Source organism: Opisthocomus hoazin, chromosome 1 (assembly GCF_030867145.1).
Source record: "Opisthocomus hoazin isolate bOpiHoa1 chromosome 1, bOpiHoa1.hap1, whole genome shotgun sequence".
Lineage (NCBI taxonomy): Eukaryota > Metazoa > Chordata > Aves > Opisthocomiformes > Opisthocomidae > Opisthocomus > Opisthocomus hoazin.
In genome coordinates, this window is record NC_134414.1 from 104,901,161 (window position 1) to 104,916,673 (window position 15,513).

The 15,513-nt window shown below is 41.4% G+C and overlaps 1 protein-coding gene and 1 long non-coding RNA gene across 7 annotated transcripts in view; one reads left to right on the forward strand and one right to left on the reverse strand.

Annotated features, from left to right (window-relative positions):
- The window catches only part of LOC142362577 (uncharacterized), a 110,222-nt gene extending 109,369 nt beyond the window's left edge, over positions 1 to 853 (reverse strand). Inside the window, exon 1 of the long non-coding RNA XR_012765166.1 lies at positions 745 to 853. This is a non-coding gene — a long non-coding RNA (uncharacterized LOC142362577). The remainder of the gene's footprint in view (positions 1 to 744) is intronic.
- The window catches only part of DSCAM (DS cell adhesion molecule), a 509,926-nt gene that overhangs the window by 317,042 nt on the left and 177,371 nt on the right, over positions 1 to 15,513 (forward strand). For 5 of the 6 annotated variants that reach the window (XM_075431726.1, XM_075431754.1, XM_075431749.1 and 2 more), the window contains exons 5-8: positions 5,244 to 5,522; positions 7,740 to 8,015; positions 10,548 to 10,844; positions 11,655 to 11,930. In XM_075431726.1, coding sequence (XP_075287841.1) covers positions 5,244 to 5,522; positions 7,740 to 8,015; positions 10,548 to 10,844; positions 11,655 to 11,930 — 1,128 coding nt within the window. Of the gene's footprint in view, positions 1 to 5,243; positions 5,523 to 7,739; positions 8,016 to 10,547; positions 10,845 to 11,654; positions 11,931 to 15,513 lie in introns of those variants that run through there. The other variant, XM_075431763.1, reaches the window with a different exon arrangement.

Consider the following 15,513-nt stretch of genomic DNA (forward strand, 5'->3'; position numbering starts at 1 on the left):
GATTGTTGAGTGTGTGATAGGCTGTTGTGTTCCTCACACACCCCAAACACTTAGGGCTGTGGGTACGGTGCTGCTCCAAGCCCACCTTCTCCCCATTTTGTCTCAGTGAGAAGAGGTGCCTGCTGTGGATGAGGTGAGAAGGAGGAGCAGACCTCAGGCCTGGGTTTGGAACTTGCTCTCAAACATCTCTGTATAGGACTAGCTCTTCTCCATCTCCCTGTCCTCTCCATCATTTGCTGAATGCCTGTAACTGCACCCTGTGTTTGCATGTGAGCAAATCTGCAACTGTATTCCCACATCCATAGAGTCAGCTGAGACTGTATCTCAGACTCTCTCTTCTTTCTCCCTGTATCCTTGCCTTACAGAAGACATGCCCACCATCCCACTGAAAGCCCCACAGAGCTTTTTCTCCTTTTCAGTGAGTTTCCCTGAAGATCAGTCAGTGTATAGTGACCTTCACATTCTGAGATTCATTGGGGTCATTCTCCTTTTGACCTTGTTCTCTTGACTTTTGGTCTTCTTGTCAGAAAAAAAAATCTAGAGACTAGGTCTCAGCTCTCCACCATCTGTTTGAGAGCCCTAAGGGAGACAGAGGTGGGTACAAGGTTTTACATTAATAATGTACTTCCTGCCCTTCTCCAAAATTGTCATTGCTGAAGGATTCTGGAGCCCTCTGAACACATAAATCAGTAGTTAAATATACTGATAAAAAATAGTGTGATTGTTCAGGTCAGATTGACTTACCAGTCAGATCCAGGAGTTTGTTCCTCTGATATGTGTCCCCTGTGGGTAAAACTCTTGCCTCTGCTTTTCCCAGCCAGATGAAGAAGTAGTTTTCCTGCACAGTAATCTGCCTGCTTTGGTCTTATAACGATAGGCAGGGTCCTATCCTTCTAGCTGGCTCCATAATATAGTCTGCTTCCGTATGAAATCATGCTAAGGCTGAGCCAGTGGTAACATAAATAAAATTAGGCTTGTATCTTGGTTACCACAGGAAAATTTCTAGTTATTTCACTGAACAAAAGGGGAAAAATGAAAGCTCTGTCTTCCCTAAAAGATGTGCTCTGTGTGGAGTTCCCTTTTCTACTCTCCTCCATAGACCAATTCAAAATAGGAAAATTTACCTGTGTGCAATAGCTGGCTTTTTTTAATTCAGTTGGGTTAATTATTCTCCATTAGAGCTACAGAGGGCTCTGATTTCCAGTCCTGTTCATCTACTGAACAAGTGCAGCAATTGTGGGCAGATTTTCTCTCTTAATATTTCTCTAACAGGTTTTCTTTTTTCATTACCACAATTTATATTTTAAAATAGTGAATCCTTTAAGAACTGAGATCAGAGAATCCATGAACATAGTTGTGAAAGGTCTGCTTGCACGAGACCTACATTTTTGCCTGTCTTTTACATCCATAAATATTCTTTGCTTATTTGGGGATGAAATAATTTGTGGTGGATATTGATCATAGTCTTTTGGCCACATTTTTAATATGAGCTAAGCTTCATTATTGTTTGAAAGAGTGAGAAAGGTAACACGCATATAATAGCAAATACACACATGAATAATTAGTATGCCTATGACCAAAATTGCATCTGGAGTAAGAATATGTCTTTGAAATCATGGTCTTTCTAAATAAAATTAAAAATAAGGCCATTAACATGCTACAGAATATTCCTCTAATTCGCATAATAGTGTGCTTTTCCAAAAATATTTTTCTCCAGCAATAAATCCCAGCTCCCAAAATCTTTACCATTTTTTAGCCTCCACCCTCCAAAAATCCTTATGATTTTGAAAGCATAATGAGCTTCTTGGTCTGACCTTCAAAGAAGATCCAAAGTAGAATATTTCAGATCAGTATTTTGTCTCAGTTTTTCCACTGCTGTCCTTGCTAGAAGTCACTTGCAGCTGACTGTTAAGGCACAGTAAAAGAATCACAGAATCACAGAATCACAGAATCACAGAATAGTAGGGGTTGGAAGGGACCTCTGTGGGTCATCTAGTCCAACCCCCCCGCCGAAGCAGGGTCACCTACAGCAGGCTGCACAGGACCTTGTCCAGGCGGGTCTTGAATATCTCCAGAGAAGGAGACTCCACAACCTCCCTGGGCAGCCTGTTCCAGTGCTCCGTCACCCTCAGAGGGAAGAAGTTCCTCCTCATGTTCAGACGGAACTTCCTGTGCCTCAGTTTGTGCCCATTGCCCCTTGTCCTGTCACTGGGCACCACTGAAAAGAGCTTGGCCCCATCCTCCTGACACCCACCCTTCAGATATTTGTAGGCATTTATAAGGTCCCCTCGCAGCCTTCTCTTCTTCAGGCTGAACAAGCCCAGTTCCCTCAACCTCTCCTCGTAGGGGAGATGCTCCAGTCCCCTCACCATCCTTGTAGCCCTCCGCTGGACTCTCTCCAGTAGCTCTTCATCCTTCTTGAACTGGGGAGCCCAGAACTGGACACAGTACTCCAGATGAGGCCTCACCAGGACAGTGACTCAAAAGAGTCCGTATCAGATATTGGAAGTGAGTTATGTTAATCTGTTATTTGCCTCATTGCAGGTGTTTGCAAATGATCCCTGGGGTTTCTTTGTGCTTCTATTTGTTTATTTATTTATTAACTGGTACATATATGCAATGTAGGAGGACTAAATAGGAGTCTGTTCCAGGGACATCTCAAAGAGACTTTTTTACCATCCATTTAAATATGTAAGTACAGAGTGCAAGAAAGCATATCACTGTAATCATATTTTGTGTGTCCCTGAATATAATTTAAACACCTCTATAAGAACCAGCTCAAGGCTTCTCAAGTACATACACAAATCCCAGTTTAGCTGTTCCGTGACTGAGACTCCAGGCTGGACTGCTTGGGCCAAGGCTCTGTCTGAGAAAGGAAGAAGCAAAGCAAAGTGAACCTGGGATAGAGGGCCCAGGGACTAGTGTGCTGTTCTTGCAGGGTGAGAAATGGTAGCTACAGAAGGGGGCTGTGCCTCCCGTGGCATCTGCTGCCGTAGCCCCCAGGTAGCAGGGGCAGCCCACCTGTCTTCCCGGGCTTCTGCCTAGTTGTGGGGGCAGGAGGGCTGCAGCTGCTATGCCATCGCCATGAGCTTGTTGTCTGAAGTGGTTTTGCACCTTTCCTTAGCCCAGCATCAAAGCATATGCAGTTCTCTGTAGCAAACTAGGAGGCTGCTGGAGTGTGATATTTACCAGCCACAGCTTTTCCTTACCATTACTTTAGTTCCTCTCCCGGTGGCCCCCATCCTGTTTCGAAGTCCATATGGTACTTTGTATTTTTGTATTTATAGGATTGCAAATGGCACCACGTATATCGTTCACAAAGTCTTTTGAAATTAAAAGCGTATGGAGAATATAAGAAGCTATTGTGAGGTACAAGTAGGAATGCACAGACAGTACCTTTAAAAGTCAGTTCACTTGTTTTATTATTTAATTATTATTTTCAACTGGTTTGATTTGTGTAGATGTAACATTCCCAAGGGCCAGAGCTGTAATTTCTTGCATGCTTACGTTTTGACTGAATGAAATCCTCAGGCTGCACAAAAGAATCTATGCACTAAAACCATGGATGCCTGATGACCCAAAATGAGAGAAAGAGCTGGCTAATCAATTAGTCAAATTGACATTGGCCCTCCCAATAGCATACTGCCAGATTGTGCTTTCACTAGGCTAGACATGAACAGCATGGCAAGCTCAAAAATATAACCAGTCTTGATGCCAAATATGGACCTTGAGGCTACTGATGCATACAAAATCATTTGTTTAACTACTGGCTGACATATTTCTAATGAGACAGGCAGCAAGTTGCTGTAAACTGAATGTGGTTTTGCCTTCAGTGGTTTTGCCTTCAGTGGCTCAACTTTACCATCACCTAGGGAGCAGAAAAACCTCTGTGGTCATGTTTCATTGAACTTGGCATTTAGGGCTTTATCTAGATATTCACATAAAATATACTCAACCCATTTGTTTACCATCACAGTTTTAGTTTTTGGGTGGATAGTATAATTTGCATAGTGCCTCTAGCCATTTGCTCTCAAGTGTACCCTCCCATGTGTGGCTGCAGTTCATGGAGGTATATCTAAGCTAGTTTGAAACTAAAAGTAGCTCAGGTACTGATTACACCATTGCTTGAGAATCATGAGTTCAGCAAGAACTGCTCCTTTAATCTTTCCAGCTCTTAATGAGACCTGCTGCAACTGCCATGTGAGCAGTACCTGAGCTAGCTAAGTGAAAGGCCGTTTGAAAATGTCAAAATGGTTGCAATCACACCTACATCCAGGCAACTACAATGTAGATATACCCAAAAAGAGATCAATGTGTGAGATAAGAGGAGTTGATCAACACGTGGAGTTTCTTTGTGAGACAGAAGTCTTAGCAAAGTGGGTGCATGTGATGAGAAAACGCATAGATGAATATTTGTTGATTTGTTGTTCAGTATTTATGTTGCAATAGCTCCAGGATGGGCTTCTATCGTGCTGCATGCTGCACAAAATTGTAAATCGCGTCAGTCGCTTTCTGCAAAAGTTTTTGAACTTAAAAAGACAAAATCGCAGAGCACTATTTCTGATGGGGTACATGCACCTCTGGAGAAGGCACTCTGCCAGACTTCTGTGAGATATATAAATATATGCCAGGTGCCACACAAGTGTGTTGGTCTGAGAGCTGCTTTTCGCAGTAAGCTGAGCACAGAAAGTTGGAGTATTAAGCTGTAAATTGGCCTTGTCACATTAAGTTCTTTTTCCAGAGAAGAGGAAAAGGCTCATCTGTCAGTTAGACTGCACATAGAAATTCCCGTGTCTTTTCCCATTTCTTTCCTGACGAGGGAATAAATTGCTCCTTTAATTCAAAGCCTTCAGACCACCGAGAAGCATGGAGAATGCATTAGCTTCATTCTAGTCGAGTAATGCAAGGATAACAGTAATAATTGTTAAGGCAACACATTTCTGGCTCTCCATTCCTCTGATAGGGGATGTGAAGGATGACCAGAGAACTGGTTGCCACCTGGAAAAAATCCAGTGAGAGTCCTTCCAAGTAGTCATGAGATGCTTCAGTAATACATGTTGCTGGATCCCAGCCACTACTACTGAGATATTACAGTCTGATGGCTGGGTCACAGTAGCAAACTGTAGTTCATAAAACACTGGGCTAGTGAGTGAAAAAATGCAGGAGAAAAAAATATTAGCATATTGCTTAGTGAATGAAAGAATTTTAATGCTCCCTTTGAAAATTGCTGTTTGTTCTTTCAGATCCAGCAAATTCAGCTCCATCTATTCTAGATGGGTTTGACCACCGTAAAGCCATGGCAGGACAGCGAGTGGAGCTGCCTTGCAAAGCATCAGGGCACCCCGCACCAAAGTATCGTTGGCTGAAGGACAACGTTCCCTGGGAGCCTGACAGCAGGTTTCGGCAGACGGTTACAGGTCTGCTGATCGAGAACACGCGTCCCTCCGACTCAGGCAACTACGTCTGCGAAGTGTGGAACAACTATGGGACTGCCGAGATGACAGGGCGACTGTACGTAAAACGTAAGTCCTGGACTTCATGAAGATCTCAAGCCACTTCTTGCCTGGGTGTTTGCTTCAGGGAAGATGTTACCTTATCTTTCTGTACCTTACTTGTTACTTTGTCCTAGCAATGCTTAAACTTATTGAAGTTATTGAACAACAGAAAGTAGACTGTGGAGATGAGCTAGCTGGACAATTGAGCGATCATCAGTGTAAATAGATGCAATTTCTAATGTAGATATATAATTTATCACATGGAGGACATGTAATTTAGAAGCTTGAATTGGATGCTTAAAAAGAAATTGCAAATGTTCTCATGAATAATGCTGCCAAACTCTCATTGCCATGATTCACGCTGTTCGGTAATATTGAATACTCATACCTCCCCTCAGTTGAGTATTCATGTGTGAATATTCTGAATGTTTCACAAATTCTACAAAGATAATTATTACTCAGAAGCACTGCACTGGAAAAGTGTTATTCTTCTGTCGTTAAAAAAAAAATATTCCTGGAATAGAAATAATGCTTTGTGAACTAACATTTCCACCTATACAGCATGACTAGCAAACTGAAAAGGGAGAAGTTTGTGAACAGTTCAGGCCATAAAAATGTCTTCACAAATTTAATGTATTTGGGCAAAATAAAATCAAGATCAAAGAGCAGTAGTCGTGCATTATAATAGAGGAGATTTTCTTCTAAATATATTCATGAAAATTAGTTGAATTCAGTCTACCTTATATGATACAAAGTCAAAACTTTCAGAGGCATGATGTAATCATATTGCTAGTGATACCAGAAGTATCCCCAATGCCTGGTGATAGGTTTTACTTACTGACTCGGTCGTCAGACAGCCAATATCTTCTGGATCAAGTTGGCAGTAAAGAACAGCTGGGCAAAGGAGCTTCACCCTGCTCTGCAATGGAGGATGTGGTTCACCTTCTGGCATCACCGTGGCTCTGAGGTGGTGATGGTGCACTTCAGTATTTCTATTTTGTTTAATGGGTCATTGAGAGTTTTGAGCCTTTGTGGTCTTTTGGATAGGAAACAGAGATATTCAGTGATTTAGAACATGCATATCAGCACAGATTAACCGTAGCTTTGGACCAAAGTAGAGGAAAGCTCTGTTACATACCCTTCTGTGATCCAGAATGACCGAGGCCACTGACCTGTGTGGCTTTACCAGGCCTCTGTTCCCAGTGAACCACTAAAGATGTATGCCAACCTGTGTGTTATAAAATGTTCAGTAGTGAATGAGTTAGCTGAGGGAATTTTCATGTATAAAAGTGTGTACACACGTGTGTGTGTTCGTGTATGCAAACTGGTAAAAAAATATATAGGATGGTGTGTATTTAGTATCAGAGATTATATCAGTGATGATAGTATTCCCTTATCTTTATAAGGAAGTCAAAACAATATACACAAAGCATGAGACGAGATCTGCATTCAGTAATGCTGATAACTGTTCGGTGTCAGGATAAAGATTGTTTTCCTTGCATCTACGTTTATGGCTTTTCTTCAACACTTTTCATCCTTTTTTTACAATATAAAACCTGCATTACCTATATCCTACTGATTCTCAAGGCCAACTTGAAAATATTTTAGTCCTCCCATGTCAAAACGTAAGATCTAGAGAGCCCCCTCACAAAAACACTTCCATGTGGACAGATCTGATGAATATCTGTGGGTGCATCTATGTTAACATTTTAGCATGGACCTTCCACCCTTAAAAGCTAATCTCCTTGTCATTTGCGTGTGCTGCACTTATTCACATCAGGGGGTGGTTTTAGACCACATACTGGGTTCCTTTTGCACGAAATTAAACCAGAAGATGGGTTTCAGGAATGCGTCTGATGCACCAGTTCAAAGGTGCACACTGAACTAATGTGAAGTAACATCCTACCCTCCCAAAACATGTGCAGGGCCGTTGTTAGGCCCTCAGCACCAACAAAGTTACACAATAGATCTGCTCCTACTGTTCATTTAGGCGTGGGATTACATCATGTATTGAATAGATTTTCCCTATAGATCTATGTTTTGTGTCATGGAAGCTGGTGGCAAAAACGCTTGTTTAGAGCAAAGAGTGATCTGCTGTTTGTTTGGGGTTTTTTTTTTTTCAGAAGGGTATGGCTATGATTTTTGTTGTTGTCATTAGCAGAGAGTTGATTTGTTACCTGCACATAACTGCACATGTATACTTAATGTTTTCTATTTCCCTTTCCCTCTCCCTTAAATATTCAGAACCACTAAAAGCCACAATCAGCCCACGGAAAGTGAAAAGCAGCGTTGGTAGTCAAGTGTCCTTGTCCTGCAGTGTGACAGGAACTGAGGACCAGGAGCTGTCCTGGTATCGTAATGGTGAAATCATCAACCCTGGTAATAATGTCCGGATCACTGGCGTGAATCGGGAGAACCTTATTATGGATGGCATGGCCAAGAGTGACGGTGGAGCTTACCAGTGCTTTGTGCGCAAGGACAAGATGTCTGCTCAAGACTATGTTCAGGTGGTACTAGAAGGTCAGTCACTACTTGTTTAGCAAGTCTGGTCTCCGTAATATATAAACAAACGTGTATCGTATCTGTTGCCATCATTGCATAGCGAGTGATAGTGAACCCTAAACAGGAGAAAAGGGTACTCATGAACTGTCAGTGGGGTTTATTGTGCTCCACTCTGAGCAAAAAAATAATGGAATGAAAAAATTGATTTGAAAACAAAAATCCCTTCTCAGCAGTCCTTCCAGTTGATAGTTTGGGGTTTTTTTTCGTGAGGGTGAGTGGTGGTGGTGCTGATTTTTTACATTAGCTCTTCAGTAGAACGTGAGAGGAGAGGTTTCTGTTCAAGTCCAAGCATCTTCTGGGGTGGCTTTTCTGGTTGGATGTATTGGCTGAAGGCTCGAAGACCATCTTAACTAACTGACACAACGTTCTTCATGATAATCAAGTGAGGAAAACTATCCATTTGTACAGAGCCAGTTCTCTAATGAGGCTGTAGTGCGGTCATGGCATGGGCACTATTTTTAGAGTCTTTATAGAAAAAGGAGAGACTACCTGCCTAGTCTGAGTTACCTCGGCAACCATCTTCTGTGTCTAAGAAAGCCTAAAGAGCATATTGATAATCTATCATGATGACGAGAGAGTGCAGGATATCAGAGAGTAACAGCAGGAAAGATTTCAAAGACACTCAGGTCTCACTTGGAAAATAATGTCTCCTTTTATCTCCAAAAAAAGCCTGTCACTTGAATTAAATGAAAAAAAAAAAAAAAGAGGAGGAAGGGTGGCAGAGGTACACAGTATACACACAGATTTATTGGTCATGTGTCAGCTTTCTTTCAGGATAAAAAGCTCTTTTTTGTTGTAACTGTTGTTTTCTGAGGGATGACAGTATCTAATACACAGCAAAATAAAGAGTCAAAGATGAAAATAAATAAATAAATTGGAACTTTGTCACATAACCAAAGGGACAGAAGTGAAAGGGAGAGGGGGACAAAGGAGAAAATTATGAAATCAGATAAAATCAAATGCCTCTTCAGGGATGCTGAGGTCTTTCACCAGCTGTAGAGTGGCAGTGCCTTATGTTTTTTACTACGCGACAAGCAAAGGGAGTTTGTAGTCCGGTTTCAAATTCTACTGTGATTCAGCATGGGTTTTGGGGAGTCTTGCACACGTTGTACCAGTTCACTCAGTATCCTGGGTGATGTTGCACTGAAATTGCAATGTAAGAATTGTGATTTCCAGGAGAGTCATCATGGTTCAAGCCTCCCAAACATATAGGTTATACAGAGCAGAGTGCACGTGAAGAGACAGCACGTAGAGTGCACAAACAAATAGTGCATTACACAGAGCATGAGACTTCTCAGTCCTGTCCTGACGTCCTCTGTCCTGTGTGAAACAGAAAGGAATTGTCCTTACAGGGTTTTGTGTACAAGGTGAGTTTTCAAGTGTCTTTGGCACCTCTCTAGGTAATGAGGTGCCTTTTTCTTCTCTTTCTTGCAGGTGCTAATACTGTAGGAACACTGAAGTTATCTTACTTGCCACTTGGCTCTTTAAAACCAAACAGTGGCCTGCAGCACTGCTGTCCGAACTTCGGACTGTATTGCTTCCTGTGTCCTGCATACTGCTCTTGGTGTGTGGCCTTTTGCTCCCAATTACACTGAAATTCCTTCTAGATACAGCTTTGGAAGTACAATTTTCAAAGCAGAACAAGCATGCGTTGCATGATCTCAGGAGGAACTTCCTAACTAATAGCAGAGTGTCAGCGTTCCTAAATGTTACCCCGCTGAACTCTCTGGATAGGTGGCTATTTAATCCCGCTCCCTGCTTACAACCTCAAAATTTCTGTCTCCTTCCCTTCTCTTTATCCACTTGTCTGGTAAAGGCTGAGTATATTGTGACACAGATCACAAGAGAAAGTATTTGAATGCTCTCATTTCACAGGAATATTTATCTGTAGCACAAAATGGTCACAGAAAGAAATTGGCATCACTGCTGGTACTTGTTACTGGCAATCTGTATTTGGAAAAGCTTAATTTAACACTATTCTAAATGGGATATTGTGGGTCAGGACTAAACTGCATTGGCACAGCTGTGTGAAATTAGCCTATACAAGTTATGCTTGGCTCTTGCCAACAGGATTCATCCTTAGCTTTCCAAGGAGCTGAAACCTATAAGGAGAAGAAAAAATCCAAATGTTCTGAGGTTTGCTGTAAGTCTTTTGTGATGAACTGTGTACAGCTTTAACACTTTTCTTCAAGAATCTGGCAGGTCATATAGCTGTGCAGAGCCCTGGTCCACCTATTCAAGTGCTTTTGCTTCACCAGAGTCAGTACCAGGTTTCTCAGAAGATGAGAAATAAATGAGCCTTTTCTTACTGCAGGTTTAATTACTACCAAAATTTGTTGCCCTCTCTCAGTAATCAGAGTCACATCCTGGAATACAGTTGTTTGCATTGCTTCTAAAAAAGATCTTGTCTCATGTGATAAGCTCCATTATAGAGGGAACAAGCTTTACACCATGTAAGTACTATTCTCCTGCTTTTCTTTCCCTTGGCAGATGGAACACCCAAAATCATTTCTGCCTTCAGTGAGAAAGTGGTGAGTCCAGGAGAGCCAGTCTCCCTTATGTGCAATGTGAAGGGGACTCCTTTGCCTACAATCACTTGGACACTGGATGAAGATCCCATTGTGAAGGACGGCTATCATCGTATCAGCCAGATTATCACCTCCGAAGGCAACGTGGTCAGTTACCTGAATATCTCTAGCACTCAGGTCAGAGATGGTGGAGTTTATCGCTGTACTGCCAACAACTCTGCTGGAGTCGTCCTGTACCAGGCTCGAATAAACGTAAGAGGTGCTTGTCAAATCAGCTCCTCAAAAAAACACACATAACTCATTGTAGTGGAGAAGAAGATTGTTGCATGTGATGAAATGAGTCTTGGAATGCCAAAACCAACTTACTGTTTTTCCTCTCCTTTTCTTTCCCCCTCTCTTTTCCCACCCTGCTTCTCCAGCCCCATCTAGAAAGTGTATGGTACGGTTAAATGTTGGAAGAACCCTTTGACTTCTGTTCTATAGTCTATTTTTCCTATATTCATCTCTATTAGTTTACAGTTTCTTTACTTTAGTTCTGCTGTGCATGGGGTTTTTTCTTTTCCTTTCCTCCTTTACTTGTCTAACATTCATTGTAATTATTCATGTATACAGTACTTTATCTTGCATTTCTAGCTCTACATGGCATAATACCCATCCTCATGGTATTATACTTTATATACATTAAAAGAAAAATCTGACTTTGTCAGTGTTCTCATGTGTAACAGGATTCTAGCTTTGTATCAGTTTTAGAATTTCACATCACTAAATCATCCTCAGTATTTTAATTTGTAATTCAGCAAAGATTTTATCAGGCACTTGGATAATGCAAACATATAGCCCCACATAATTAGTATGTATGCTGAAGGGTGAGGAAAAACTAGAGCATGTGAAGATTAGAGAAACTGCTTAAGTAGCTCTTAAATGCGAAAACTGTCAAATGCTAAGAAGTATTGTGTGAGCTGCATCTGTAGATGTTGTTAATATTTGTGTATTCAGAAAATTAAATGCATGTTTCCTTAAGTAAATGTGCCTTTAAATTGTTTTTGAGAGTTTCCTTTTACCTTTCTAGGGCCAGCAAGCATTCGACCAATGAAGAACATCACAGCAATAGCTGGACGGGACACCTACATCCACTGCCGTGTGATCGGCTATCCATATTACTCCATCAAGTGGTACAAGAACTCTAACCTGCTACCTTTTAACCATCGCCAAGTGGCATTTGAGAACAACGGGACACTGAAGCTTTCAGACGTGCAGAAGGAAGTAGATGAGGGTGAATACACGTGCAATGTCCTCGTTCAACCCCAGCTCTCCACCAGCCAGAGCGTGCATGTGACAGTAAAAGGTGAGGTCAAGTCAGAAAGCTAGAGCCAAGCTAATGGTTGTGTTGTTTATAGAAACGCAGAATTTGACACATAGGATTGACCCGGCAGTTAGATAACGAGCACTTAAGAAGGTTAATCCAGATTTGTGTTTATTTTTAATGATGAAATAGATGCTAGTCAGTCTCTGTGTCTTGTTCCCTCTTGACTTTTAACCTCCTTCACTCAATAGCAAAATATTGCTTTCTAAGTGGAAACCTAGCAGAAGCAAGCTTTCCATGAGCAGTTTTCACTACAACAACAAAGTCAGTAGATTAATGTTTTGTCACGTATCTTTCACTAGTGACTATTTCTCTGCCGGATGACAAAGGTCACATTTTCATTAGCCAATGACTTCACAGCTTTTAAGAAATAAGGCAAGACTTATAATATATGTGCTTCTGCCAGCAAGCAGAGACAGGAACTAAAAGCATTAACCTTGCTTTCCTTTTATTAAGTGTGCTTTTCTGAATGTTCTTGATGCTTAGAACCCTAGCACTGTAAATAAATGTGACTTGAAATTCCAATAGGATGCTTAAAATCTATTCAAATAATCCCCAACAAGGATGTTCAGATGGCCCTGAAAGACTTCAGCAATAGATGAGAACAGGCATTTTTCAGCATTGTATTCTGACTATTCTGATGTTGGCAATGTTCAGACCTATTCACAAGGACACAGAAAAGACAGAAAGACTGACTGCAGTAGCACCTAGTTTTGAGCAATGAGGCCACTAAGTAGTGCACTTCTTGTGAACCTGTAGGAATAAATGAGGTATAATTTGCCTGTTCGAGAAGTTCTTAGAATCTTTTCCTGGCCTGTTTTGGGGACAAAGGAGAGAAAGAAAGGAAAGTTGTTTTCTGTATCTGTTCTCAGATAAGATACAGAGGAGAACACTAAGGTAAAATTACTTTGTTACAGACATCTGACCTTTTAACTTCTTTCTGTTCTGTTTGTTTATCCCTTTCTTGTTTTCAGTCTGAAGTGATGTAATTGCAAATCATTTCAAGAGGTTAGGGGATTAATTTTAAGCCACTAGCAATTTGGACTCTGAAAGGCATGACATCTTGTATACCTGAGACCATCAAGGACACTGGTCACACACTGCTGGATAAAAAGCTAATTTCACCATTTCTTTTCACGTATGTAGTACCTTGCTTGACGTGACAATGATATAGCAGATATATTGATGCAGCTTAGGAACTGAATGACAAATTAGTAATTGTGTTGCTGCTGCACTAACAGTTAACCATGGTAAATCTGATGGGGAATGCTACCTCTTGTATGATACCATTCCTCAAATGACCATCAGAATGAATGTAGCCAGACAAAAAAATTCCGGCAGTCTATCCTTACAGCTTGGTCATTCAGATCATGCTAGCTGATACCTCAGGTGCAATACTACTTTTTCTTCCATTAGGTTATAATTTCAAACTTGACAATTTCTCCTCCACAAAGCAGATTGCCAGCTGTATCAATTTTGATTGAACTTTAGCTTTTATCGATGATGTGACTTCCTTGAAGGTATTCTACTGTATTTCTGGATATTCAGCTACCAGGGCCATTGGCTGGTCAGGAATCTCACACAGTGACCGCATGTACTTTGAACAGTTTGCATAAACATGTGGCACATTTGAAGAGTGCTGGTGGGCTGAGCTGCCCTGCACCTTGGTGCAGCCTCATCCTGCATGTGATCTGTAAGGCACATGCATCGGAACAGTGCAAGATGCAGTATGAAAAGTGATCCACTGCACAGGTAAAACGGATGTGTCAGCGTGGCTCATACCTGTTGAGCTGGAGTTGCCAGAGCTGGCTGCAAAGTGCCCTAGCTACTTCAGCGTGCCCTGACATTGGCAAGACATTGTTATTTAAAAAAAGGTTAATATCCTGTCCCGATATGCTGAGTATGAAATGTCAAAGGTGAGCTTTGTATGTCAGACCTGAACAATTCTCAAGGTTCTGATATTTTAGCTGGAGGTCAGCATTGCCACCGTGTTTTTTTAGATGGCGATGTATTATTTTCTTCCATAACAACAAAATGATTTTATGTAACGTATTAGCAGAAAGTCAGAAGTAGCTGGTTACTTCAAAATGATGTTTTTGCTGTCTTTTTGTTTTATAGATTCCAAAGTTCATGTGATGATTTTTTAGGCACTTATATTTGATTCCGAGAAACATAAAATATGGCCCAGCTTGCATACTAGAGGTGTAAAGTACTCTGAAAGGTGACATTGTAAGGGTGTTTAACATCAGTGCCTAAATCTCCTTGTTTATAGTTCAGCTTCTTATACCATCAGTATACTTATTTCTTCTCCAGAGAAACAGAGGGATAATTATTGCCCATATTCAACATCATGGGTCCTTTGATTTGTTCTCGTTTCTGCTACAAGCTTCCTGGGGTGATCTCAAAACAGCCCTCTTAAAGGTGATTCAGAATAGATAATACTTAATGAGCTGTTACTTGGTCTTTTGTTTCCTCCATGTTCTGAAGACATAATTATTAATTTTGTCATGAGTTTTTCTGAGATTATAATCTCTGTGGTATCAAAGTGTTTCAGAAACAATGCATTAATTTTCAAAACCCACCTGGGTGACAGGAGTGCTTTGGCAAATGGCAGCTGAGGCACAGACTGAACTTTAAAGTGTCCACAAATTTTTCTGTGTTCAGATTCAGAAGACTACAACTTGATTTTTACAGTTCACCTGCTGTTATATAGCATTTGTATGTTCAAAGTTCTGCTCCCATTGAAATGAAGTTGCTCTGACAGTGCTTCTTCCTTCGTCTGATCAGCCATGTCACCCAGATTAACAACCCCCTGGAAAAGACCGATTTAAGTTATTTAATTAGCATTATCTGAGAGATCTGTGGCAAAGGTGAATACAGAATTTAGCTCTACAGGGCAGAATTTATCTGCATTATGCAGACAACTGGCCTTTCTTGTCTGCAGTCCTCTGCCACACTCACTGCCCGCTTTCCAGACTCTCGAGTACACAAAGCATTCTTGCTCTGTCTTGAGTGAGGACTTGGTAAAAGCAGCATCCAGATAAAGGTAAGCAACAGCATGAACATTCATTTAAATGCAAGAGGGCTGCCCATTCTGCAGAGTATTCTGAGATTTACAAACACCCAAATGAAAGCAAAATCTTGAGGACATTCTTGGGAAATCACTGTAAGATCTGAGATAGGAGAACAGAAAGTTTCTTGACAATGACTTGAAAATGAAATCTGGGCTGCCAGAAAACCCGACAGTGGAGCTTACAGAGCCTTGCTGTGCAGCCTCCCACATAGCAGGCTGTCAGGAAGCCAGAAGCCTGGGACCTGGGCATTTGTGTGCTATTCGACCTTAGGCCAGCTACTTCTTTGCATTGGTGAACAGAAGAGTCATTTAGACACTACATGAAATCCATTGTCCCATTTTTCAGGAATAACTGGTGCCCTCGTCAGCATAGCCACCTACCTCATAGGTCTGCAGACTCCAGATAACTCTGTCCCACAGAGATACGGCATGCCACCCCCCCCCATCCCTTGCCTGTCCCTTGTTTCTGTCCCAAAACCTGGATCTTGGAAG